Source organism: Pituophis catenifer, unplaced genomic scaffold (assembly GCF_029215685.1).
Source record: "Pituophis catenifer annectens isolate HBS135680 unplaced genomic scaffold, rPitCat1.0.hap2 SCAF_3, whole genome shotgun sequence".
NCBI lineage: Eukaryota > Metazoa > Chordata > Lepidosauria > Squamata > Colubridae > Pituophis > Pituophis catenifer.
In genome coordinates this window covers 831364-856701 of record NW_027256883.1, presented here as the reverse complement: position 1 = coordinate 856701, position 25338 = coordinate 831364, and the positions used below count along the sequence as shown (strand labels likewise).

The following is a 25338-nucleotide window of genomic DNA, read 5'->3' as shown; positions in this document are numbered from 1 at the left end:
CCCCCCCCGTTCCAGGCCTTTGTTCCACCTGCCTCCCTCTTTTCGCAGAGCCGCTGAGCTCGCCAGAGCCCCCTTCCCCAGCCGCCAGCCAGACCCCAGGTATGATGTGGGGACCCCCCCCCAGGCCTGGCAGCTGATCGGTTCCGGGGCTGCCTCCACTTTTTCAGAATCCCTGAGACCCACCAGAAGCTGTGGGGAGGGGGGGAGGCAAGAAGCAGAAAGCAGCTTCTGACCCCTTGCAAGAGTTATGGGGGAAATGTCCAGTGGGGGAGCCCAGCCTCTTCCTCTCCCCTTTTTCAGAGCCCCTGGCAAATTCTGAGCCCCTCATCGCTGGCAAATCGGAGGCCTCTGGAGAAAGTAAGAGACCCCCCAGAAAGCAGGGCTCACTTAGGGCCAAAGCGGTCAAGGGGGGGAGGGGAAGGAAGCTGTCCAGGGTGAATTCCAGTTGACCTCAGTCCCCAGCAGCCCCCCAGCAGCCAGCTTTCCCTCATCTGTCTGCCAGGCGTCCTTTGATGCCTCTGCCTCTCTCTCTGCAGGTGAGATCGCCAGTCCTGTGGAGCAAGCAACGACAGGTAGGCCACGGGGCAGTCTGGGCACTCTCTGCCCCCATTCCGGCTCTTTGCAGGGCAGCTTGCTTTGGCTGGCGCCTGCCCTGGAGATTGCCCCCAGCCCAGCCTTCCTCCCCCCTCTTTCTTGGGCAGGTGGGGCCCCCGTGAGCTTTGAGCAGGCCGATCGATCTCACACTGAGGAGATGAACGGGGACCTGCTGCACAGTGATGCCTCCAACCTCGGCTCCTTCAGCCTGGACCTCCTCCCTGGAGACGCACAGAGCGGTGGGTGGGCTGCTGCAGGGCAGGGGGACTTGGCCCTGTGTCCCACAGCTGGGAGGGAAGCCCCAAAGGCTGGCGGGCTCCGGTTGGCCAGACCAGGCTGCCCAGGGTGTCCTGTGGGAGTCCGGCCAGAGGGAGCTTCTCTGGGCATCTCCTCTCAAGCAGTTGCTTCCCAGAAAAAAACAGCCGCTCATCCTGGCTGGCAAAGCTACAAGCTGGGTGCCATCCTCTCCTGCCAGCCGCCTTCGCCACGCTTTGGTGCTTGGGCAGGGAAGAGACGGGGGTTTTTGTTTCCACAGGCCCAGCCATGGAGGAGCCGTCCCACTCCCACGAGTCCCAGGAAAGTAAGTCCTCCCTGGGTTGGGAATCCCAGGGAGCGCTTGGAGAGGAAGGGGCAGCTCTGGCACCATTCCTCCTCCACCCAGCCTCTGAAGGGGAGGGGCCCACACCTGGCTATGGGCTAGGACTGGCCAGGGAGGGGGGAGTTAGAGCCAGGGATGCTGTGCTTGCATCGGGGTCTCTCTCCCTTCTAGGCTTGGACCATGAAGTCGATTCGGAAGAGTCCCTGACATCCCCAGATAAGTGTCCCTGGCAGTGCTCTGCCTCCTTCACTCCCTTGGAAGAGCAGGTTGCAAATCGGGGGGGTTTGCAAATGGCAAATCCTGCTGGGGGGGGTCTTCTTCCCACCAGGTGGGGGAGAGGCCCCAAGTTTGCGAGGTGTGTGTGTGCCCTCAGTTGTCTTCCTGGTTGCCTCTCTGGCTGCTGGGGGGCTTTCAGCAAGGTGCCCGACACCCAGGGATGCCCAAGTCGGTGGCCCAGCATGACTTACTTTGCTTTGGGGGTAGAGCACGGGGTCCCCGCTTGGACGGCCAGGAAAGCTCTCTGGGAGTTGGGCGGGAGGTCAGCCAAGCAGAGCTCCGGTTGGGGGGCTCCTGGAGGCGAAACCCAGCTCTGTCCTGCTGAGCCCTCCAGGAGGGGGAATCCCAAGGGCCACCCCGGCTTCTTCCAGGGCAAGGTAACGAGGGTCTCTTCTCCTCCACAGGCATGTGAGGAGGGCTGCTGCCACCTCTTCCCACCCTTCTGGAAGATCCTGAGATGCCCCGGTCGACCGCAAAGATCTGCCTGCTCTTGTGCTATCTAACCCGGATCCATTGTCTCAGCCATTCCCTGCTTCCTGCCACAGCTAGGCCCAGAATAGGCACGTGTGTGTGTGTGTAATTTGGGAAAGATGCCAATGGCACCAGCATGTTCCTCTGAGGTTGTGGCATCCTCGTGTCTTCTGGCCAGAGGAGCGAGGCTGCAGCTGCTCTTCCAGGGAAGGCCTTGGAGGCCATTTGGCCGGCCCTCCCTCTCAAGCAGTGGCCCTTTTAGGACCTATGGACCAACTCCCAGAATTCCTCAGCCAGCCGTGCTGGGATTCTGGGAGTTGAAGTCCACAAGTCAAAAGGGCGATTTCCCCCCCCCACCCCGTTCTCTAAAGCATAGATATCTATGTGCCCCCAAGCCCTTACCCATCAGCGCTTGGCGGCAGCAGCAGCAACACAGTGGCCCTTTGGGTGACCCCCCAGCACCAAGCGGGGCCCACCCCCAACCTGTCGGTCTCGGCCTAAACACCTCCAGGGCCCCCCGCAGCTGCCCTGGCCTCTGCTTGGGGAATCTCCCCATGAGCTGGCGTCTCCTTGAAGGAGAGGGGCTGGGGGGTGGGCAGTTCATCCATTGTGCTCTCTTCTCTGCTGCCCACTCGTGGCCCTGGCTAGATCACCTAGGGGTGGGACGGAAGATCACGACTTCCCTGTCGGGGGAGGGGGGAGGGGGGGCACGCCTGCAGAGGGAAGGGATTATGGGCCCAATCTGCAGAGCCTCAACGGAGGCTCCCTGAGATGGAGACGAGACCCCCAGAGGGGCCTTCCTGGATTGACAGGTGGGCCCAAAGACTTTTATGGAGTGGATGCCAAAACAGGCCTGGCTTTATTTGGTCCACCGTGTCTGTCTAGAGCCCCACAGGCTGGGAAACCTGCCGTCCAGTGGTCATCTTTTAAGATTTGGGGGGTGGGCCTTGTGGAGGAGGGGGGGGGAGGTTTCTTGAGGATGGATGGTGACCTGGTCGGGTGTGTGTGTGTGTGTGTGTGCGCTCCAGGCTTCCCCTTGACCCCGTAGAGGTGGTGGTGGTGGGCTCTGCCTTTGCTCTGCCTGGCTGCTCCTTCAGCACCTCCCCTTCTGTAGAGACGGGCAGCCTCTGTAATCAATAAAGATGTACAAACCGCTCTGGGTCTCCGTGTTGCTGACCCCCCCCCCCCGGCCAGGAAGCTGCTTCCTTGTGTGCCCCACAACCATGGGGCACCCGCCTCGCAGCTTGGCCAGGCCCACCCAACAGCCCTCGGGCGGGAGGATCCCAGAATTTGCCCTCAGATCCTGTGGAACTCAAATGGGGACCTTTCAGCTCTGCCGTCCTCCGGCATCACTTCAGGTTCGCTCATTGTGGTTGTGGCCACAGATCCTGCCCCAGAAGTGGGAAAAGAGTCACGAAGCCACGCAGGGCCTGCAACACCTGGGGCATGACAGGTGGGGGGGGGGGAAACGCCCCTCTACAATCGAGGGGTGGGGAGTGGTTGAGTGGGTGTGGGGGGCGTTAAGGAACTGGGACCAGTAGAAACGGCCACAAGCAGCTGCTCATCCCAAGAGGCTCATCCTTCACCAACATCCCCTCCTTGGGCAGCCCGGACCCTCCTGCTTCCCCCTTCAGGTCGGCTGCCCCCACAAGCCCCACCTGCTCATGGGGCCTGGTGGACGAAGGCTTGAGGAGACGGAAGCCACGGACCCACCGGCCTTCCTCTTTTGCCTTCTGCGGGAGGACTGAAAGCAGGCTGGCCGCCTTTGCTGGAGGGGCCACCGGGGGTGGGGGATCTCAAGGTTGGCTGCGCTGTCTCGGACCACTGGCCCACCGTTCCTTGACAGCCTGCAGTGGCTCGAGGGCAGATGCCAGCCACACAAGGCCAGGCCCCTCCAGAGCAACAGCTCGCTGGCTGACCTCTGGGATAGGGTTGGGCAGGCCCAATGAGGGCAAAGGCAGCTGGGAAGCTGGAACTGGCTGAGGCTGAGCCCAAACAGCCACCCAACGGCTGCCCTCTCTGGGTGCTGGTCATCCGCCGGCCTGGGAAAGAGGGGACGAATGGCCAGCCCTGCAGCAGGCTGGCATTCAGTTTGGGAAAGCGGGGGTGGGGTGGGGTGAGAGGGAAGAAGACATGACCTCAAGTGCGGGGGGGGGGGCCGCGCCTTGTCAGATGCATTGAAGGAGGGGGCTGGGCATGGGGGCCCCAGGGCCTCCTTCCCAAGGGGATTCTGCAAGACCTTTTCGGAGCTGCAGGTGCAGTGGGAGTGAGTCAAGAGGGAGCGGGGGGGAGGGGGGGCTCAGGGTGCAGGCACAAAATGTAAGCCAAGCTCAAGGGGAGCGGGTACTTTTCCCAAGGCGCCTGTCGGACTGGGACCAGGCCGGCCACTGCCTGACCCCCCTCCTAGGCTGGCCGGCCAGTCTTCTCCCAAGTTCCCCTCCAGAAGGAGCCGCTTCAGAGGCATCCAAGGCAATAAAAGTTGATATCGGGATGGGCTGTTCCGTAGAGATATAGATATATTTGAGCATGTATATATAGATATTTATATTGTGAGAGAAGAGAGAGGAAGGGGCGGCTAGCGTCTTCTCTTATGTAAAAATTCAAAATACAATTTTTCTAGTAACAATCAAAATGTAAATGTACAAACCCTTCACTGCTAAGCCAAGGGAAATAAAATAAACCCCACTGGGGAAAGGTGGGGGCTGGGGAACCTTCTCTCGGGGGTCCCCAAGACGCAGGGCTGCACCCGTCCTCCGGAGACCCCTCCATCCTTCGGCCGGCTGCTTGGAGGAGCCACCGAGTCTCGGACAGGCGGCTTCGCCTTCAAGACACGGAGAGTGACTGTCACGCAGGCGAGACAAACATCCTCTGGCCGCCATGGCCACGTCCCTCCGCGCCCCGTGCCTGCCCTGGGCCGCTCTCTCGGAAACAGGGCCCACCACACCGCCGTGGGAAGCACACACGCAGCGGCCCCCTTGTCCCGAAGGAGCTCAGCCCCGCGGCAGGGCAGGCGGCAGCAGGCCTTCCCGGCTGAGCTGGGCCTTAGGAGACCGCGGGGTCCTTGGGCTTGGGGTGCTCCGTCCCAGAGAGCAGGGAGAGGCTGGGGTCCTCCAAGCAGTCCTCCCCCTCTGGGAAGCCCGGTCCTTCGCCCAGCTCGAAGAAAATGGGCACATCCGCGCTGCCCACATCCACCGTGTTGGAGTCCACCAGGAACAAGGGCTGGGCCGTGTAATGTACCAACTGTTTGCCTGGCAAGGCAGAGAAAAGGGGCAGGGGACACAGATCAGAGGGGAGGGAAAGGCAGGAAGGCCACAGCCAAAAGCCCCAGAAGCCCTTGGATCGGGGGCGGGGGCAGCTCTGGCAACTATGCCAACTTTACTGTGGACCCCCAGAATTCCTGAGCCAGCCACGGCCTGCCTGCCCTCGGGCCTCTTGGGGTCTCCCCAGACAGCACCCCCCCTGCTCCAGCTGGCCCCTCTGGGCTGGCCCAGCATGCAGAGCCCAGTGCCCACCTGCGTCTGTCATGGCGTCTTCTCCCTCGGCTGGCTTCTGCTGCTCTTGGGAGGAGAGGAGCTCCTGGATCTGCAAAAGAGCCCCTCAGGGGTGAGATGCCGGGGGAGCCCCTCCCTCACAGATGCACCCAAGCAAGAGACCATGTGACCGACCGATCCAGGGGAAGCACAGTCCCCACCGCACGCTCCTTCCTTCCACCATTCCTTGTTCTCAGTGCTCAGAGGAGGGGCCCCTTTGGCTCTGCTCCGCTTCCTGGCAATGAGCATGCCCCCGGGTGCTCCCACCGAGAGGGAAGCCTCTGCCGACAGGCCTATGAGCCAAAAGCGGTCACATCTACGGCCAGAGGCCGGCCCCTCTGAAGGGAAAGAAGCCCCCGGGTGAGGGAGGGAGGACTGAGGGGGCAGCTCAGCCTCGTCTGATCAGGGCCTGCTGGAGAGGGGGTGGGGGTGGTCTCTGCCAACGCAGACTCACGCTGGCCAGGCTGCTGTCCAGATCCGGCAGGTTCATGTCCGTCACCCCCATGGAAGGGCTGAAGAGCTGTTGGGAGAGGAGGGGAAGGGGAGCTGGGGTTAGGGGGGAAGGTCCACTCGCCCTGAAGCCCCCCCACTGCCCGAGGCTCCAGGAGGAGGGCTTACGTCCAGCAAGGCGCTCGTGTCCACGCTGAAGCTGTGGGTGGTCAGCATGTTCTGCAGGTGGTCCAGGCTGGAGTCGATGGTCTCCAAGTGCTCGTTCAGCTCGTTCCTGGGGAGGCAAAAGGGCACCTCGTGGGGCGGGGGAGGGGGAGGGCAGAGCACGCCACGGACTCTATGGGCACTGCCTGCCAACACCACCAGCCTCTTGTTCCTGCTCCGGGATCTTTTGGGGGTGGGAGGAAAGCACCGAGAAAGCCAGTGCCCGGGCTCCCCCTCAGAAGCTGCCCCTCCAGCTCCTCCTGCCATCAGCTGCCCCTGCGTTGGTTGCACACGTGCAACCCACACGCACGTTTCACGAGTGCTGCCTCGGGGTCTCTGAATCCACGTGCAAGAGGGCCCTCAGCACAGCCGCTCTGCAGTGGCAGCCCCTCCCAAGAACCAGCAGACGGTGGGGAGGGAAGGCTGGGAGGACCACCGCCTGGCCAGGGAGGACGCCACCTTGACTCCTCTCCTGGGTGGATGTCTCAGCCCCTCTGGAGCCAAGGGGCTTTTGACACTCGACAGTATGTCTGTGTGTGAACAGACGATGCCTGGGGCGAAGAAGAGCCTGGGGCCAGCGCCCCCCCTCCCCCAAGTATATGGACAGGCCAGCTGGACCCCTAACAGCTGAGTAATCCACCCAGGGCCCTCTTCTCAGCAAGTCAGCTTCAGCGGGACCACCAACCAGGATGGGCCTGGACACTCCCTCCTCTCTCCATCTCCTTGGATCTACTGCCAGTGGGGAACCCCCCTCCCCAATCTGGAGAGCCTTCAAGAGAGCCCCAGGCTTGGAAGATGTAAGACCCCCTTCCTTGGGCTCAAGGGTGCCAACGCCAGCCAGCTGGCAATTCCTCAAACTCCAGGAATGGCTGCCCTCTGGGTCAGCCCAACTCTGCTCTGGCCCCCTTGGCCCTCCACATGGAGGTCAAAGGCGGGATGCCCTTGCCGCAAATTCAGGGTCTGTCCTCAGTGGGGTGAGCAAGGCTGCGTCTCTGGCGCTGGAGGAGCCCCATAAAGCTCTGCCAGCTCCGAGGGCAAAGCAGCCGCCCCCTTCGGCCCACTTCCCTGGGCTTCTCCCTCTCAGCTCCCTGCCCCATCTCCCCACACAGCTCCTGAGGGGGCAGCCACGGCTGAGGAAATGCTAACCCTTGCTGTGGTCTGCAGTGCAGAGAGGAAGAAGAGGAGGAAGGGCTGGGGAAAAGGCAGGTGACCTCAGACATCTGCGGAGCACGACCCACACTGAAAGATACAAGAAGAAGAATCGATGGAGACCCACAGAGTCTCACCTGGAGCGAGGAAAGCGCGGAGGGCTTGACCAGCCAGAGAGCTGCTGAGGCCCAGCCCCCTCATGCCACGGGGCTCTTCCTGGCAGAGAGGAAAGGAGGCTTCCTCCAAAGGATGCCACCCCAGACTGAGTGGGCTCTCTCTGTGTGGGTGAGTGTCCTGGGGGGCATCCCTCTACTTCTTGGGCCTTAGCCTTTTGGGGGCTTTGAACCTCACAGCCCGGAGAGGGCTCAGAAGCGACACCCTTTACGCCACAGACGCCCCTCGCCCAAGGGACCCCCGTCCATCTTGTCCAGGCCACCTCCTACAACCCGAGACTGGAAGTCAGTTCTATCTGGCTCTGGAGCTGTTCCAGCTCAGAAGACAAACCCCCCCCCGCATTCAGGTTCTGGTGTGCCCACTCCCCCAAGTGCAGAAGGGCCTTTGGGGCAGAGAGGAGAATCCCGGTCCTTCCTGGCCTGCTTGTGTCAGCCCCATGAGGCCCCCATGAGGCCAGGGGCCTCCAACCTTGCAAGTTTAAGACTTGTGGACTTCAACTCCCGGAATTCCGGGAGTTAGTCTTACAGTTGCCAAGGCTGGACATCCCTGGACTACAGCAAACCTACAGGTGGAGCTCGGGAGGCAGGCTGGTGGGCAAGAAGGGGTGGGACCCCCTGCCCTGGGCTTGATGCTACACACTTACTTGTCAAGGCAGGCCACGCTGAGGCACTTTTCGTGGGGCTGCGCTTGGGTGCCGTGGGTGGGAGGGGCTGTGGAAGAAGTGCTGCCGGCCTGCTCCTCTTGGAAGATGGAGTCAATGAAGGCGGAGGGCGAGAGGGGGGTGCCTAGGGGGCTGACATCTTCTGCAGAAGGGCTGCACGAGGGGCTCGGGGGCTCTTCTTTGATACGGACCACGGGGCTGCTCCTAAGACAGTCCGGGAGACAAGGGGAAGGGGGAGAAGCAATGAAGGCAGGCAAACTGGCCAGGAAAAATACCAGGGGCTTTAAGGACGAGGCTTGTGGCTGCAGGCAAGAATGGGGAGGGTCTCGCCACCACCACAGAGCTGCCCTCCCCAGCTGATTTCTCCTCTTCTTAACCGCAAAGGTGTCAGAGCAAACCCTGGGGACAGATAATGTAATAACAGAATTGGAAGGAGCCTTGGAGGTCTTCAACCCCCTTCTCAAGAGGGGACCCTGCACCGTTTCAGACAACTTTCCAGTCTCTTCTTAAAAACTTCAGTGATGGAGCACCACAACTCCTGGAGAAAAGCCATTGCACCAGTTACTTGTTCTCCCAGTCAGGAAATTCCTCCTTAGTTCCGGGCTGGCTCTCTCCTTGCTTCTTCTCTTGCTTTCCTTCAGGTGCTTTGGAGAGCAGCCCCTGACCTTCCCTCGTCTTTGTGGCAGCCCATCAAATATTGGAAGATGCTTTCATGTCACCCCTGACCCTCCTTCTTTTCATTAGACCGGACCTACCCAATTCCTGCAATTGTTCTTCATATATTTTAGCCTTTGGTCTCCTAATTATCTTGGTTGCTCTTCTCTGCACTCTTTCTAGAGTCTCCACGTCTTTTTTACATCGTGGCAACCATGGAGGTGGAGGGGACGTCCAGTTTCACACTCCAGCAGCTCCAGAGACGGAAAAACGGAGCAGAACTGACCCATTTTGGAAAGCAACTGGGCCCCCTTGAGAAGCAGAAGCTCCTGTCTGGCCATAAATGACATAAGTGCCATGGCCGCATCCCTTGGCAGGGTGAGGGGTGGGGGAGAGGAAGCAATAGGTGGCGGGGGTCTTCACGGCCCTGAATCCAGGGAACGCTGGGCAGGGGACCAAGCAGGCCACCGCCCTGTCAAGGGGTCGTTCTCCTCTAGGCGGGACTCCTGGCCCCAGAGTCCCCCTGAGGCTCAGCAGCATGGGGGAAGTGGCTTCTGGGCAGATGAGGCAAAGCAGCCTCAGAGCCTGCGGTGAGTGACAGGAGCAGAGCTCACCCATCAAGCCAAGATCCTGGGGTTGCGCTACTCGGCGTGGCAGGAAACAGAGACCTCGCCACAAATGACAAAGACCCCAGACAGACTCGGGAGGTCCCAAAGCCACCTTCAACCGGCAATCAAGCGGTTCCTAACTTTTGTACCATTTTTCCTTTTCTCACTGGAAAATGGAGGAGGATAAATACCCAGCTCTCCCCTTTGGGTGCAGATGCAAACTTGATCAGAGGCAGGCCAAGACTCCGAGACAGCCTCCCGCCCAGGAGAGACAGCCCACCTTCTGAGTAAAGCCACCCCCCCCTTGCCCAGAGAAGCCCCCTACCTCTCCTCCTCAAAGCTGCTGCTGCTGGGGCAGGGAGACGGGCTGGACTGGGCCAGTTCAGTCACATCGGAGATGATCGGGCCGGAGTCCGGAGAGTAAAGTTTGGGGCCGCCATATGCTGGGGAGGATGCCTGTAATGAGAAGGAAGGGGGACGGGACAAGATGAGTCTTTCCCCTGCTAGCCATGGGCCAAGAGGCAGCCCCCGCCCCCCAGAGGCAAGTGAAGCACAGGGCCCCACTCACATGGGAGAAGGGGTCTTTCCAGGAGGGGCTTCTTCCTTACCCCCCCTCCTCCCTCCTGCAGAAACTGCCTCCCTCCCTGTCCCTCCCCCCAAATCCCTTGGTAATTAAGCTTGAGAAGAGGGCCAAGAAAGCCAAGAAGAAGAGAAGGCGGAAGAGAGAAGGGGGGGGGGGGTGTCGGGAGGCAGAAAAGGGGCTCAGACAGCAGCCTCAACCGCCAGGCCTGCCTTAAGGGAGCCCAACTCCTGGGTTCGCACCATGTGGGACGAGGGCTGCACCTACCGTGGGAAAAAACAGCAGGATCCAGGCACCCCTTTTCCAAGGCACAAATGTTAATGAAAGGCAGAAGCGCCTGTGAGCTGCAGCTCAGGAAAGCCCAGATCCTTTTAATAACATTCGTTTGCTGGAAAAGGAGTTTTATTTCTGACCCGAGTGCTTGACGGGCCACCTGCCTGAGGATTCACCCCAAGGGCTGCTTCACACGGGTCCAAGGGCTGGCCGGAGTCTGAGGGGCTGCAGCAGTCCATCAATCAGAATAGAGCTGGAAGGGACCTTGGGGGTCTTCTATTCCAACCCCCTGCTCAGCCAGGAACCCCTGTACCGTTTTGGACAAATGGCTGTCCGATCTTTTCTTGAAAACCTCCAGAGATGAAGCACCCACAGCTTCTGGTGGCAAGCTGTTCCACTGATTACCTGTCCTCACTGTTAGGAAGTTTCTCCTTAATTCCAGGCTGCTTCTCTCCTTGATCCGTTTCCATCCATTATTTCTTCTCCTGCCCTCTGCTGCTTTGGAGAATAATTTGACTCCCACTTCTTTTTGGCAGCCCCCTCAAATACCGGAACACTGCTATCCTGTCCCCCTTAATTCCTTCTTTTCTCTAGACTAGACATGCAACTGTTCTTCCTAGGTTTTAGTCTCCAGGCAACACCTTTTTTGTAGTGTGGGGATCAAAACTGGATGCTGTATTCCAGGTGGGGCCTTACGAAGGCTTTATAAAGCCGGTGCTAATCCTTCACGTGATTCTGAGTCTAGGCCTCCGTTTATGCAACCCAGGATTGCAATAGCTTTTTGGGCTGCTGCCACACACAGCTGGCTCCTGTTTAAGGGATCGTCCAGACGAGAGATGCCAGTCCTCCTGTCCTCTTGGAGGCTGTCCCTGCAGGGAATGCAGCCGGCTCTGCCCAGGGACACCCACAGGAGGAGGTGGGGTGGGGTGGGGTCCAAGAGACAGCCTGAAAACAGTGGAAGCCAACCGCCCGTCCCTCTGTACTTACCGAGTAGTGGGATGGGCTGTGGAGGTGCTCCAAGGAGTACTGCCGGCCGTATTTGGGCATGCTGTGGGGGGAACTGCCGTCGTTCAACATCAGGGGGCTGGAAGGGAGAGAGAGCGAGAGGGCAGTGAGGCCACCCTCTGGCCAGAGTCCTCAGGCCACCCTGCCAGACCCAGAGCTTCCCCGCTGCTGCCATTCAACGGTGCCCCTGGGGGCTCACTTACATCTTCCTCTTCACCCCAAGGATACGATTGGACTGCACCAAGGAAATCAAGAACTGGATGAGCTGCAAGAAGAGGAAGAGAAGGCCCTGAGGGTGCTGCACCCGAGGCAGCCCCGGAAGAGAAGGCAGGTACGAATGGGGGCGCCTGCTGGGGGTGGCCAATTGCTTCCCTAGGCAGCGGGGCTGCTGAGGCCTTCGCCCCTGGATCTCACGGCTCAGGGCCTGAGACCGAGGATCTGGCCCCCATCGCTCTGGGCTGCTTCCATGTCCTCCCAATGGTAGGTGGGTGCCCTCCGGTCTTGGGGCAGGCTGAGGATTCACAGCAGGGCCCTCTGCAGGGGGAACTCTTGAGCCGGACAGGACGGGGGGGGGGGGAAAGGGGGTCAACCTCACCTTATTGACGACCTTCTGTTGCTGTGTGTGCTTCTGACGCAAAGTGGCCACCTCCCGCCACAGAGCCTCGTTCTCGCTGCAAGGAGAGGGGCAAGCAGGCCATTAAGAGAGCCAGCCTTGTCAGCTGCCCTTATCCACAGACCTTTGAAAGGGCCTCCGGCAGACGGGCGCTGGCTCCAAGCAGCTGGCAGCCCAGGGGATGCCATGACCGGGAGTGTTGGCGGGTGCCCAATTGGAGGGAGCCAGCCAAGCTTTAGCCTTGGATGTGTGTGTGGGGGGGAGGACGGATGAACGGACGGATGGAAACAGCAAAGGCCCCCCCATCTGAAAGGAGCCTCCTTGAGTGGGGCAAAAATGCGCTCTGGAGGAGGACAGAAATGCGGCTCTGAGCTTCCCGTCCCTGAAGGTGTTGCCGGCAAGAAGAATGGCCTTGGGAGCTACATGCCTCCCCCCAGGGCCTCTGCAGGGCTCTCTGGGCAGCTCACAATGTAAGCATGATTTGCATGGGGCTCCCAACAATTGGGGTCCTCATTCCCACGACTATCCAGAGAGGCCTCTGGGGCATTCAGTGCATCTGGACCTGGGGCTGTCCTAGAAAAACCCCACCCCCAAGGGAGACTACAGGCAGTCCTTGTTTAGTGACCACAACTGGGACCCGCAACTCAGCCATTAAGCAAAGCAGTCCCTAAATGAAACCATGGCTGTTTATGACCCTACTTCAGCTTTCCTTCGCTTTACAGACTGCACAGGTTGTAACTATGAGGACTGGTTGCAAAATTACTTTTCTCCACACTCAGCAGTGCCTTTTCAGTATCTACCAACATCACCTATTATTTTTTATTATTTTATTACCAAATAATTAAGCATACAATAGCCAAAGCGCTCTGGGTGGTTTACAATAAAATGTTCTTGTGCTCGGCACTCGGAACATGTTAAGTTCCTCGGCTTTACTACTGATTAATCATCACGGTTGCTATTGTTTTGATGTTTTTAAATTGTCTTATAATTTTAGAATTGTAAGATGAGCCACTTGGTTGAGTTGGGCATCTGTAGGAACGGAATGAATAAATAAAATATTCTGAATGCTTGCCACACAGAAGGAATGAAATGCTCTAATCTTTGTTTAAATAGAAATGGCAGATTCAACTTTTGTCAAGAACCAAAGCGTAACAGAAACCTTCACTACTCTTCCTGAATTATGCTCGCACAACCCCTCCGTTCCCAAACGCAGGCAGCTTGGTGTTGACTTGCAAGCAGGCTCCGGATCAGAGATCTCTGTGTGAGAAGCCTTGAGGTAAGGCTGGACTTTTTTTTTTTTTTTTTTTTAATTTGATTTATATGCCGCCCTTCTCCGGAGACTCAGGGCGGCTTACAATGCGCTAAGCAATAGCCTTCATACTTTTGTATATTTATACAAAGTCAGCTTATTGCCCCCACAATCTGGGTCCTCATTTTACCTACCTTAGAAAGGATGGAAGGCTGAGTCAACCTAGAGCCTGGTGAGATTTGAACTTGCAGTAATTGCAGGCAGCTGATGTTAATAACAGTGCTTTAGTCTGCTGCGCTACCAGGGCTCTTAATACCAGGGCTCTGGCATCCTGCCCAACAGGCAGCAAAACTGATACCAAAAAAAAAATCTCAGCTCAAACAATATGAATAGAGAGAGAAAAAAAACTATTTTTTGCAACTATTAAGATGAATATTTTACCTAGAATCTTGTATCTTTTTCAGACAATTCCTGTAAAGCTGGGTAAGGAATTTTTTGCAGATTTAAATAAAATGGTTTTGAAATATGTTTGGCAGGGAAAGAAGGCAAGGATAAAACTCAAACTGTTACAAGATGCTAAGATGAGGGGTGGTTTTGGATTACCGGATTTTGAATTATACTATCAAGCGGTTTGCTTAATGTGGATTAAAGAATGGGTGACATTGAAAAATACTAGATTATTAAATTTGGAGGGACATGATTTGCTGATGGGATGGCATGCTTTCTTATGGTATAAAGGAACTAAAATTCAGGGGTATTTTAAAAGGCACCAGAAACGTGAAGCTTTGTTTTTGACATGGGAGAAGATCAAAAAATACCATTATCTGAAGATTCCAGTCTGGGTATCTACAATTGAAGCTTTTTCTTATACAGTGGTATTTGAAGGGGAACAAATTGTTAGATATAATGAATTATTGGATGAAAAGGGTGAACTTAAATTGAAACAAAACTTAGAAGATCAGGGAATTAAGATAGATTGGTTTTCATACATGCAAATACTTTCCAGGTATCGAGAAGACTTTAAACAAGAAGGTATTTATAGTGTTTCGACTGGTTTAGACAAGATATTAATGGGTTCAGATGACCATATAATTAAAAAGCTATATAGATATTTACTTGAAGCAAAACTGGAAGAAGAACAAGATAAAGAATCAATGATAGCATGGGGAAAAATTTTGGGCTATAGTATTGATTTAGAGAAATGGCAAAAATTGTGGTTATATAATTATAAAATGACAATGTCAACAGCTTATAAAGAGAATTTGTATAAGATGTTTTACAGCTGGCATCTACCCCCAACGAGAATAGCCAGGATGTTTAAGAATAAATCGGAGAAATGTTGGAAGTGTCATCAAGCTCCAGGATCGTATTACCATATGTGGTGGACATGCATGGAAGCAAGGAGATTTTGGACTAAAATACATACGTGGTTAGAAAAAATGACAAAGAGACATATTGACTTTAAACCAGAAATATTTTTATTAGGAATCTTACCAGAGACGTTTAATAAAGAATTACAATACTTAATTGTGAATATTTTAACAGCAGCCAGAATTGTATTTGCCAAAAACTGGAAAGGAGAGAAGATAATTACCAATGAAGAAATTATTATGAAAATGTTGGACTGTGCTGAAATGAGTAGATTGACATTTGAAATAATAGAACAGGAAGATAAACAATACTATTTGATATGGGAGATATTTTATCAATGGTTTGATAAAAAAGTATGGAGATGAGATAGCATATATGAAATGTTTAAATATTTATCTTTAGTTTAAGTAAAAAATAATTGCTATATGAGGAGATTTGGAGAATTGTAAGCACGAAATGATTTTAACCGATTGAGATGCTGTCTATAATTGTTTGTAAGGATGTTATTTTTATGTTATTGTTGTTGTGGGTTTTTTGCTTTTTTTATTTTTAATCTAAAATAAAACTTTTTCAAAAAAAAAATAGAGAGAGAAAAAAAAAGGAAAAATAGAACATAAAGAAGAATGAAAAGTGAATAGGAAAGCAGCAGAGAAAATGTAGAATGGTTTTAAAGAAAACTGTACTCTGGAAAGGTGAAGAAGGCAAAACAAAACTGAATAAAATTCAAAGTAAGTGATGAAATGACCTGGAATGGAACTGAAGTGAGAGAAAGGGGGAAGGAGGACCGCATGCGGAAGAGAGGAAATCAAAGTTGCAAATGTATGAATTCTGATTGAAAGGGTAGAAGACACAATAAATGAATTTATGCTGGCCAATGGCCTGGCCAGATTGACTCTTTAGCAAGTCATATTCACTGAATACACCGATATGATCAAGTTTAACTTATGTTAATTGTGTTCTTGGCTGGCTTTTGTTGATCCTGGCAGCTGACTAAGCACACACCTTGGAGTCCTAGTGGACAATCATTTAAATATGAACCAGAAGTGTGCAGCAGCTGGCAAAAAAGCCAACACAGTTCTGGGCTGTATCAACAGAAGGATAGGATCAAGATCACATGAAGTGTTAATACCACTTTATAAGGCCTTGGTAAGGCCACACTTGGAATATTGCAACCAGTTTTGGTCGCCACAATGTGAAAAAGATGTGGAGACTCTGGAAAGAGTGCAGAGAAGAGCAACGAAGATGATTTGGGGACTGGAGGCTAAAACATATGAAGAAAGGTTGCAGGAATTGGGTAGTTTAATGAAAAGAAGGACTAGGGGAGATATGATAGCAGTCTTCCAATATCTGAGGGACTGCCACAAAGAAGAGGGAGTCAAGCTATTTTCCAAAGCACCCGAAGGCAGGGCAAGAAGCAATAGGTGGAAACTCATCAAGGAGAGAAGCAACTTAGAACTAAGGAGAAATTTCCTGACAGTGAGAACAATTAATCAGTGGAACAACTTGCCTCCAGAGGTTGTGAATGCTCCAACTCTGGAAGTTTTGAAGATGATGTTGGATAACCGTTTGTCTGAAGTGGTGTAGGGTTTCCTGCCTAAGCAGGGGTTGGACTAGAAGACCTCCAAGGTCCCTTCCAACTCTGTTATTCTATTCTATTCTACTCAAAAATATGGTTTTAAATTGTTGCTAGCCATCCGAACTAGTCCCCTCAGGGAATGCTTGAGACAAGCTACACGCCTCGCATTTGGACCCTCTGACCCTCAAACCGAAACTTAAGAGGCCTCCGGGGACCGTCTTCAAAGTCTTCCAGGGGAAGACAAGTCATTCTGGCTCAACTCAGTAAGTTCATTTTTGCATTTAATTCTAAAGAAATGGCCCCCTCTGCGTTCTGTCCAAGGTACTCGAGGTCCCGCAGTGGCTCAAACAGGAAGCTCCTGCATGGTGAAATGAAGGCTTTCTTTGATCCCCTGAATTCTCGGGAGAACCGCTGGGCTCTTTTCTGACAAGAGAACCTAAGAAGGAGCCTTCTCCAATTTGGCCATTAGCGAAGCTCCCTGGAAAGGCTCCGGTGGAAAGTCATGCAGGGAAACATCCACCCTGGGAGGCCCCTCCCTCCCTCCCAAATGAAAAGATCAAACAGCACTGAAAGACCGGGGGGGGGCACCGCTTCAAGGCACCTGCAGGTGGGTGGGCGGCTGATCAAAAGGCGCAGAGGGAGCCAGCAAGCAGCTTAATCAGGAGGTTGCTGGCAGATTGGCAGGGGAGGGGAGGGGAGGGGAGGGGAAGTGAGGGGCTGTGCTGAGAGAGGCCAGGCGGAGTGACACCTGACTGCAGTGGCCCAGCCAGGTGGATGCACCTGTGCGCTTGTCCCTCCGACTGCTTTGCCTGTGCTGGCCCTCTGTCTCAGAAGGCCAGGCATCTCCCCCTGACTTGGGACGGCTCTCGCAGCCGGCTCCCATCCTAAATCCGAACCAGTATCTGCTTGGCTGGCTGAGAAGGAAATGAGATGATGGGATTCGGGATTCGATCTGGCAGATGGGAAAGAGCCACCACCTTCTCCCTGATCGCATCTTCCTCAAGAAGGCAGGGCTCTGAGGGAGACGGAAACAGATTACAGCTATTCTTTAAAGGTTTCCTTTTTATTTAAAAAGCATACAGAGTGCTCTTTAGCAGAACTTTTACAATAGTTTCCCAAAGCCTACTAAAGATACTGTAAACACAACTGTGTTCCTTATGCCTATTAAAAAGGGGAAAAAACCCCTGGAGAAATGGAAGCCCCTTTGCCCAGGTCCAAGAAAGTGGCAAAGTGGTGGGAAGGGGCAGATGTGCCCCTTCAAGTAGAGCATCTACAAGAGCTTTCTTCCCCAGTGAAGCCACCCTGACCTTCGATGACCCCAGGAAAATGGCCAGACTGCCCCATGAGGCAGGGAGGGGAGCAGGTCTGCCTTATGGGGAAGTGGGCACCAAAAGGCGAGGCTGCGCGTGGAGGAGGCGGGCACCAGTGCCCAGCCCTGGCCATGCCTGTCCTCGGAATCGCTCCTAAATGTTCTCGGCCTCTGGCTCTTCTCTGTTCTGGGGATTTCAGGCACTTTTCAGATTCAGAATTCCGAGCCTGCTTTCAACCATCCCCAGCCTTAAACAAGCACATCCATATTCAAGCAAAGCACTTTGCAACTGAAGCCCGTTCGCTTTCCCCTAAACCCACAACATACGACACGGCCTCTTCCTCACATGCTGACCTTCTCCAGGAGCTGACCGAGGGCAAATTCCAGCCTGCCAGGTAGGTCAGTGCCCAAATAACGCCCCTCCCGTGCTTCCTGAAGTTTATGATGATCCTTTGCACCCTTTTGATCAGAATTCTGTCAAACTGCAGCCCAGGCGGGCTGCACTCACTTCCTTTGCCTCTTGGTTCTTTCTTCCCATGTCCAATATTTCTCCCCAAGGTTCATTTTAGACACTGCCAAAAACAATATTTCACACACTCAGAATCTCTTATCATCCTTGCATACTTCACTAATTCTTTCATAATAGAAGATTCGCCAGGCTTTCTTATTTTCTTCCTTTTCCATGTGTACGCACAAACGGGAGCCAGACTGACAACTGAACTGAGATGATGCCCAACTTCCAGTAGGATGGAAGCCGCCCTCCAAAACCAGCTCAGGGGACGGTAGCCACAGAGAGCAAAACAACAAGAGGAGGAAGAGATGGATGAACGCTGAGCCCAATAGGCAAGAACAGGAACACCCACCCCAGAAACAGCCATGGGGCTGCAGAAGATGGCCTCTCTCTGCAGTTTTGCAGGTGTTTCGTCAACTTTTTTCTGCTCGAGAGGAACAGAAGAGGGATGCAGCACACCTGAGTGTCGCAATGGCATGCCAATGGCTAAGCAGGGCTGCCCTATGGAGGGATGGGGGTGTGTGTTTCTTTTATCTGCTGCTCTCTGGGAAAGGACAGAAAGGCATCAGGAGCTCTGGCCAGCGGGGCTTTAGCATCCCACCAAGCCCAGGCACACGCACACACACACACAAAGGTTGCTACATGTCTGGTGGTGTTTCTCTGCTCTAAAAACAAGACGAAGACTTCCAGGTGACCCTCAGATGGGCAGAACTAGACCTGGATGCCACCTCAGGGAAGATGGTGTAATGGTACGTGGGGGTCACCTTGGGAGACAGCGGGAAGAGCTGCAGCCAGGCCGGTGGCCGGAGAAGAGGCAGCTGAGCCCAGAGAAAGAACCTGGGCATGGCAAAAGTTTCAGAAAGGACCCCGCCTACCTTCTTAGGCTGCAAACATGATGAATTGGGAGAGTCCAGACTTGAGAGATTCCGTTAATACAACTGGACACTAAAGCAGAACAAATTCATCTTGCCTGGGCTTCTTCCAGGCAGCTCCCTCCTCCTTTCCCAGGGCAGCACCCAGGAGAAGGGAGGCTTCCTTGCAAGAGGACAGCCTCACCGAAGGCCTCCTCCTCCTCCTCCTCCTCCTCGTGTGGGCTCTCAGCACAGAGAACAGAGATTGGGCTGGATCCAGCCAGGATCCTCTCTTCTGTTCTCTGCATGCAAGATTAAAAACAAGAAAAAAGTCAAGGAAACAATTGGCCCATTGCTGGGAGAAAGTGGCAAGAAGGTGACAAGCAACAGGGAAAAAGCAGAACTACTTTACTCGTTTTTTGCATCTGTCTTTACACAAAGGGAAAAAACAGTCCAACCTATCAAAAAGAGCACCACAAAAAACAGATTAGGAACACAAGTTAAAATAGGGAAGAAAATGGTAAGTGAACACCTGTCTACCCTAGACGAGTTCAAATCACCAGGATCGGATGGATTACACCCCAAAGTTCTGAAGGTACTGGCACACTGAACTATATCTTTCCAAGATCCTGGAGCACAGGGGAACTGCCAGAGGATTGGAAAGTAGCTGATGTAGTTCCCAGATTCAAAAAAGGGAAAAAAATAGATCCAGGAAACTACAGACCCATCAGCCTGATCTCAATGCCAGGGAAGATTCTGGAAAAGATAATCAAACAACGAATCACCGAACACCTAGAAGCAAACAAAGTAATAGCCAAAAGCCAACATGGGTTTGGCTAATCTAGATCATGCCAGACTAATCTTATTGCATTCTTTGGCAAAGTGACAAAATTAGTGGAGAAATGCTATTGATATAATTTACTTGGACTTCAGTAAGGCATTTGACAAAGTAGACTTGATAAATTACTACTTGATAAAATAGAAAAATGTGGATTAGACAGCATCACCACCTGATGGATTCGTAACTGGCTAACCAACCGCACTCAACGTATAGTCCTCAATGGAACTGCATCTACATGGAGGGAAGTATGCAGTGGAGTACCCCAGGGCTCTGTTTTAGGCCCAGTACTCTTCAACATCTTCATCAATGATTTGGACGAGGGGATAGATGGGGAACTCATCAAATCTGCAGATGACAACAAGCTGGCAGGAATAGCCAACACTCCAGAAGATAGGCTCAAGATACAGAAGGATCTTGACAGACTTGAACATTGGGCGCTATCTAACAAAATGAAATTCAAGGGTGAAAAAAGTAAGGTTCTACATTTAGGAAAGAAAAACTAAATGCACAGGTACAGTATATGTGGTACCTTGCTCAATAGTAGTAACTGTGAGAGGGATCTTGGAGTCCTAGTGGACAACCATTTAGATATGAGCCAGAAGTGTGCAGCAGCTGCCAAAAAAGCCAACACAGTTCTAGGCTGCATAAACAGAGGGATAAAAGCAAGATCACGTGAAGTGTTAATACCTCTTGGTAAGGCCACACGTGGAATACTGCATCCAGTTTTGGTCGCCACAATGTAAAAAAGATTTGGAGACTCTAGAAAGAGCACAGAGAAGAGCAACAAAGAGGATTAGGAGAGTGGAGGCTAAAACATATGAAGAACGGTTGCGGGAACTGGGAATGTCTAGAACTGGGAATGTCTAGACTGAAAAGGACGACCAGGGGTGACATGATAGCAGTGTTCTGATATCTCAGGGGCTGCCACAAAGAAGAGGGAGTCAAACTATTCTCCAAAGCACCTGAGGGCAGGACAAGAAGCAATAGGTGGAAACTCATCAAGGAGAGAAGCAACTTAGAACTAAGGAGAAATTTCCTGACAGTGAGAACAATTAATCAGTGGAACAACTTGCCTCCAGAGGTTGTGAATGCTCCAACTCTGGAGGTTTTTAAGATGATGTTGGATAACCATTTGTCTGAAGTGCTATAGAGTTTCCTGCCTAAGCAGGGGGTTGGACTAGAAGACCTCCAAGGTCCCTTCCAACTCTTCTATTCTATTCTATTCTATTCTATTCTATTCTATTCTATTCTATTCTATTCTATTCTATTCTATTCTATTCTATTCTATTCTATTCATTCCATTCCATTCCATTCCATTCCATTCCATATTTTCTCTATTCCATTCTATTCTATTCTATTCGATTGCAGGTGGTTAAGAGGACCTAGTAGTCACAACTACGCTTCACTGGATCTCTCACGCACAAAGCACTTTCTACTTCAGCTTCTCAAGAAGTACAAGCAGGATGGGCACATTGGATGCCAAAGGGATTTGCACTAGTGCTCTCTATTTGGCATCAGAAAACGGCAACCCCAGCGTCCCCCCCACCCCCCATTAACAAGCAAGACTACTGTGGCATTTCCAGGTATCCCCCCCGCCCTCCAATCTCTCACCAAAGCATAATAACTCCTCCTTTGCCTCTGGAGGCTCCTCACGCTTCTCCATTGCACAAAGCTCCCTTTGAACTAAAACTCCACCTGGAGGTAGACAACCTGTAGTAACACACACACACACACACACACACACACACCAGCTAGACTGCTCAGAGCACTGGACAGGCAGCAGCTGACTCCAACAGGCCACTGCTGGGTACAAGCTGGGTGCGGTTCTATCGGTTTGTTTTCACAGCTCCGTATCAGCAGAACTGCTCACAGTCGTTGGATACAAGATGGACAGCAAATAACTTTAAATAAATAAATGAACAAATAAACGAACAAACACATTCATACGACAGACAGACAACCCAAAAACCCAATTCTTAGCTCATAAGCATCAATCAAGACAGATAAAACAACCCTGTTAACGTCAGACAACCTCTCCTTTCAACCTCTCCTTTAGGAACCACTCTGCCTTGACCCTTTCTGGCATGGTCTCCGAGCTGACCCGAGGGCGGCTGTTCCTCGGGGGGGGGGGGCCACCACCCAAACCCCCAGCTACACTCACAGGAGGTGGAGACCCTGGATGAAGGTACCAAAAAGCCAGTCCTGCTCTACCCAGGAGTCAAGATATTTCAGGCTTTAGCTGTGAGTCACACCCCGAACTTATTGGCAACTGAGGCCACCCCTGCAACCTCGACTCAGCCGTGACAGCTTTTCAACCTGTGAACCCAATTTGAAGACTGTCCAATGCGGAGGATTCTGCTCATTCTCTGCTGGGCAGGATGCCATTCCTGGCCCAGGTGGCCGCAGTGAGGTGAAGGGAGAGGCCTTATGCGGCAAGAGACCTCCTATTTCTGGCTTGGGCACCTGGGTGCACCCAGATTTATCGCAAGTCCCATTCATTTGGGAATGCATAAAGGTGGGACATGCATTTCTGCAAGGTAGCAACCCCCCCACCCCACCCCAAACACACAAATGGGAATCCTCTTGTGGCAGTACAAGGCCGGAAAGCCAGTCTCCTTTCCAGAGCCCAGGAGCCCTTCAGCTGAGAAAGAGCAGGGAGGCCCACTGACCTCAGTCCAGAGCGGAGGCAAAGTACTTGGGCTCACAAAAAGGCCTCAGGGGATCCTCTGCAGAGCAGGTCCCCTTCTTCTAAGCAAGGTTGCTTCAGAGGGGAGGGGAAAGGGGGCCCTCTACTTCGGCTTCCTTCTGGGCTGTTCCTGACCGAGGCCATCTTTTCAGCAAAGGTTCCAGAAACAGAATATCCCTCTGCTGAGTGTCAGAGGGATCATCCATCGTGTTTCTTTTGGAACAGCACAAAAGAGCCCCGTGGGCCAAGGCTACAAATTGGCAGGCCTTTTGTGGGGGAGGGAGGCCCTCACAGCCAGGGAAGGAGGCCAGAGCAGGGGGTCTGCTTGCGTTTGTTTTGACCATGGAAAAGCGAGACCTCTGCTTCGGGGAAACGAAGGGGGCACCTGGCAGGGAGGAAGTGCCCGGCGTCCTGGTGGGTCAAGCTGCTTGGCTTCCCTGCCTGGAGCGAGCAGCTTTCTAAGCACCATGGAGGTTGGCTTCCCAGCACCCTTCTCTTCCCTTCGCCCCCCAGGACACTTCTAGGACAGACAGCCCTGCCCCTCCTCCGTTCAGGGGCCCAGCAGCATCTCCTGATCGAGTCCAGCTGTGGGAGCAAATGGCGCTGTGGGGCACTGTGATGGGCCTGGAAAGAGAGACCCCCCTGGGCCTCATCCTGAGTAATCACCCCTTTCCGCCAGATTGGATCCACTGAGTGAAACCTTTCATTGCGTCCAGACCCCAGGAAGGACAAGGATGCAACATGCACTCTCTTCAAGGGGTGAGTCTTCCACGCTGCACTCTGCTGAACAACACCCCCCTACCCCCACCCCGTGGGGAATATCGGCTGGTCCAGATTCCCACGCAGGCGAAAGCCACAACGTGGCTTCTTCCTAACAGGAACCCAGGCCTTCCCAAAGGACTCCCAAGCGGAAGATGCTGCACTTTCCACTCAGTTCCCGGAGACGGATTGACGGGCTGCTGCCCAGCCTTCCCCATGGCTGCTCACAGGGGGGCCTGGTGCCCACCTCAGTCTCCTCACCCACAGCCCAGAGCAGGGGGAACCGGGGGATCCAGGCCCATCTCCGGCAAGCCATTCCTGCTGCAGCCCAGAAGGCCCCGTTCTATGACTGAGGAGCCAACAGAAGCCTTTAAAGGAAGTGATCAGATTTAAAACCACAGCAGGAAATATCCTTCTGGCTCACGGATCCCGTTTTAAGGAGGCTGTCGGGGATCCAAGACAAACGAAAGGCAGGAAGGGGAAAGAGAGGCCCGAGAAAACGGGAGCAGCTCTTTTGAGACCAAGAGGGAGATGTTTCCAAGCGGAGAGCGCCAACTTTCCCCACACTCCCGACAGGCACAGGCAGCCCTTCTCCGGGCAGCACAAAAAGGGACCTGTGGAAGGAAGACTTGGGCCCATCAGCTATTCTACAGAGCACTGAGCAGCCCATGAGGCACCACCGCCTGCTTCCTTGGTAGACTTTCTTTTATGGGAAGAAAGCGTCAATCACCATCAAGACAGCTTAGGATCAAGGGTGATCGTGCTGAAGGTTGCGGTCTGTGCTCCCTCAGCTTCAGCTGAAATCTCCCTTCCTCCAGCCAGGCTTCCTACCCTGAAGCTTGGGTTGAATAACTTTGTCCACAAGAATGACTGACAAGCCTGCAGAACTCAGCTTCTCATCCCTTTCCCACGTCCACTTGGCTGCTCCTTTCGCTGTCCCAGAAGGACCAGGAGCCTCTGCAGGAAGGGGGGAAGGAAATCGCCCGCAAAGCCACCCAATTCTGCAGGGATCCCCAAACTTGGCCACTTTAAGACTCGAAGTCTTCAGCAAGGCTGGCTGGGGAATTCTGGGAGTTGAAGCCCACAAGTCTTAAAGTGGCCGAGTATGGAGACTTCTGGAAAACTGCAATGGCGCTCCTTGCCTTTGCGCTGGAACAACAAGGCACAAGCATGAATGAGTGCGCCCGACCAGGTGGGTGAGCAGATCCCCAACCCTGGTGGCTGGAGACGGGAGGAGCAGCCTGCCAGACCCGATTTACTAGAGCAGAGAAAGGCAACCTGGCACAGTTTGGGCTTCCGTTCCCATCAGCACAGAGCGAACGGAAAGGCATGACAGGAGCTCCAGTCCCAGCGATCCCGAGTTCTTTATCTCGGAGGTAGAGAAACCCAGGCTGAGCAATGCTGGGTGTGCTTGTGCACGTGGCATTTGCTCAGCTGTCCTGCAGCTAATAAGATCCACCCGGTCTGATCTCTGGGAGGCCAGCGGCTGGCACAGGCCTCTTTACAAAGAGCCAATCCGATGACCCTCTTTGGTTTGCTAGTTGAGGAACTGAAGATCAGAGCGCAGCTCAAAAGGGAACACCAAGCAAACCAAAATGGCCCAAAGCCCCTGCTGACAAACCAGGGGCAAAGAGTACGTCGGCATCTCCCGAGTGTGAGGAAGAGGCTTCGGAGGGGAGGGGGTGTTATGGCCTGCTGGCAGCCAGTGGAGCTGGCAGCAGAGTCGGACAGTGAGGAGGTTGGGGAGGACCTTGGGCCAGTCCTGGGGGCTGGGGAAAGCTCAAACGAGGGCTCTGCGTCGGAGGCAGAGAGGGAGCTAGACAGCAGTGAGGCAGAGGAACAGCTGGAGCCCCTTCCCAGTGTGCGCATGCGCAGAGCTGCCAGAAGACAAGAACAACTCAGAGAGCAGGATCGACTTGGGAATAAAGCCACACCTTGGAGGTGATTGGCCCCTCCCATAGGAAACAAAAGAGGAGCGAACAGGGAGGGGGCTTTTGCAGGAAACAATTCATTTGTTCCGTGACTCTGAGAGACTCTGTGCCAAGTTTTGCCTTGTACTGCGGTTGGAAACAAGTTACGTGGCAGCTGGCCAAGCGAGATAAGGTCTGTGTTGATAAATATTCCTCTGAAAGTATGTTTGGACAGGCCTTGCTGACTGTGAATGAAAGTAATTCACAGTCATGTAAATAAAAGAGGTTTTGCCAGCACCAAGACTTCCTGCTTTTTAAGGGAGCCTAGGTCAGAACAGGGAGCAGAGGAGGAAGGAAAGGGCCTCAAAGTCTCCAAGGAACTCTGAGCAAGCAGGGAATGCAAAAGCTCCTGTCCGCTCTGCAGGGAGCTGGACG

The 25338-nt window shown here is 53.7% G+C and overlaps 1 protein-coding gene and 1 long non-coding RNA gene across 3 annotated transcripts in view; one reads left to right on the top strand and one right to left on the bottom strand.

The window, feature by feature from the left end:
* The first annotated feature begins 536 nt into the window (after positions 1 to 536).
* LOC139314546 (uncharacterized) lies at positions 537 to 1406 on the top strand. The gene is made up of 4 exons (XR_011600191.1): positions 537 to 572; positions 702 to 833; positions 1130 to 1174; positions 1364 to 1406. It is a non-coding gene; the product is annotated as an uncharacterized lncRNA (long non-coding RNA).
* A 3031-nt stretch (positions 1407 to 4437) lies between these two features.
* Positions 4438 to 25338, bottom strand: part of HSF1 (heat shock transcription factor 1) — a 37286-nt gene continuing 16385 nt past the window's right edge. The window contains exons 5-14 of one of the 2 annotated variants that reach the window (XM_070940193.1): positions 11823 to 11898; positions 11431 to 11492; positions 11210 to 11306; positions 9695 to 9825; positions 8090 to 8311; positions 7270 to 7362; positions 6088 to 6193; positions 5924 to 5989; positions 5452 to 5521; positions 4438 to 5187 (exon numbers count right to left, since the gene is read on the bottom strand). In XM_070940193.1, coding sequence (XP_070796294.1) covers positions 4982 to 5187; positions 5452 to 5521; positions 5924 to 5989; positions 6088 to 6193; positions 7270 to 7362; positions 8090 to 8311; positions 9695 to 9825; positions 11210 to 11306; positions 11431 to 11492; positions 11823 to 11898 — 1129 coding nt within the window. In that variant the 3' untranslated portion in view covers positions 4438 to 4981. The remainder of the gene's footprint in view (positions 5188 to 5451; positions 5522 to 5923; positions 5990 to 6087; positions 6194 to 7269; positions 7363 to 8089; positions 8312 to 9694; positions 9826 to 11209; positions 11307 to 11430; positions 11493 to 11822; positions 11899 to 25338) is intronic. The other variant, XM_070940195.1, reaches the window with a different exon arrangement.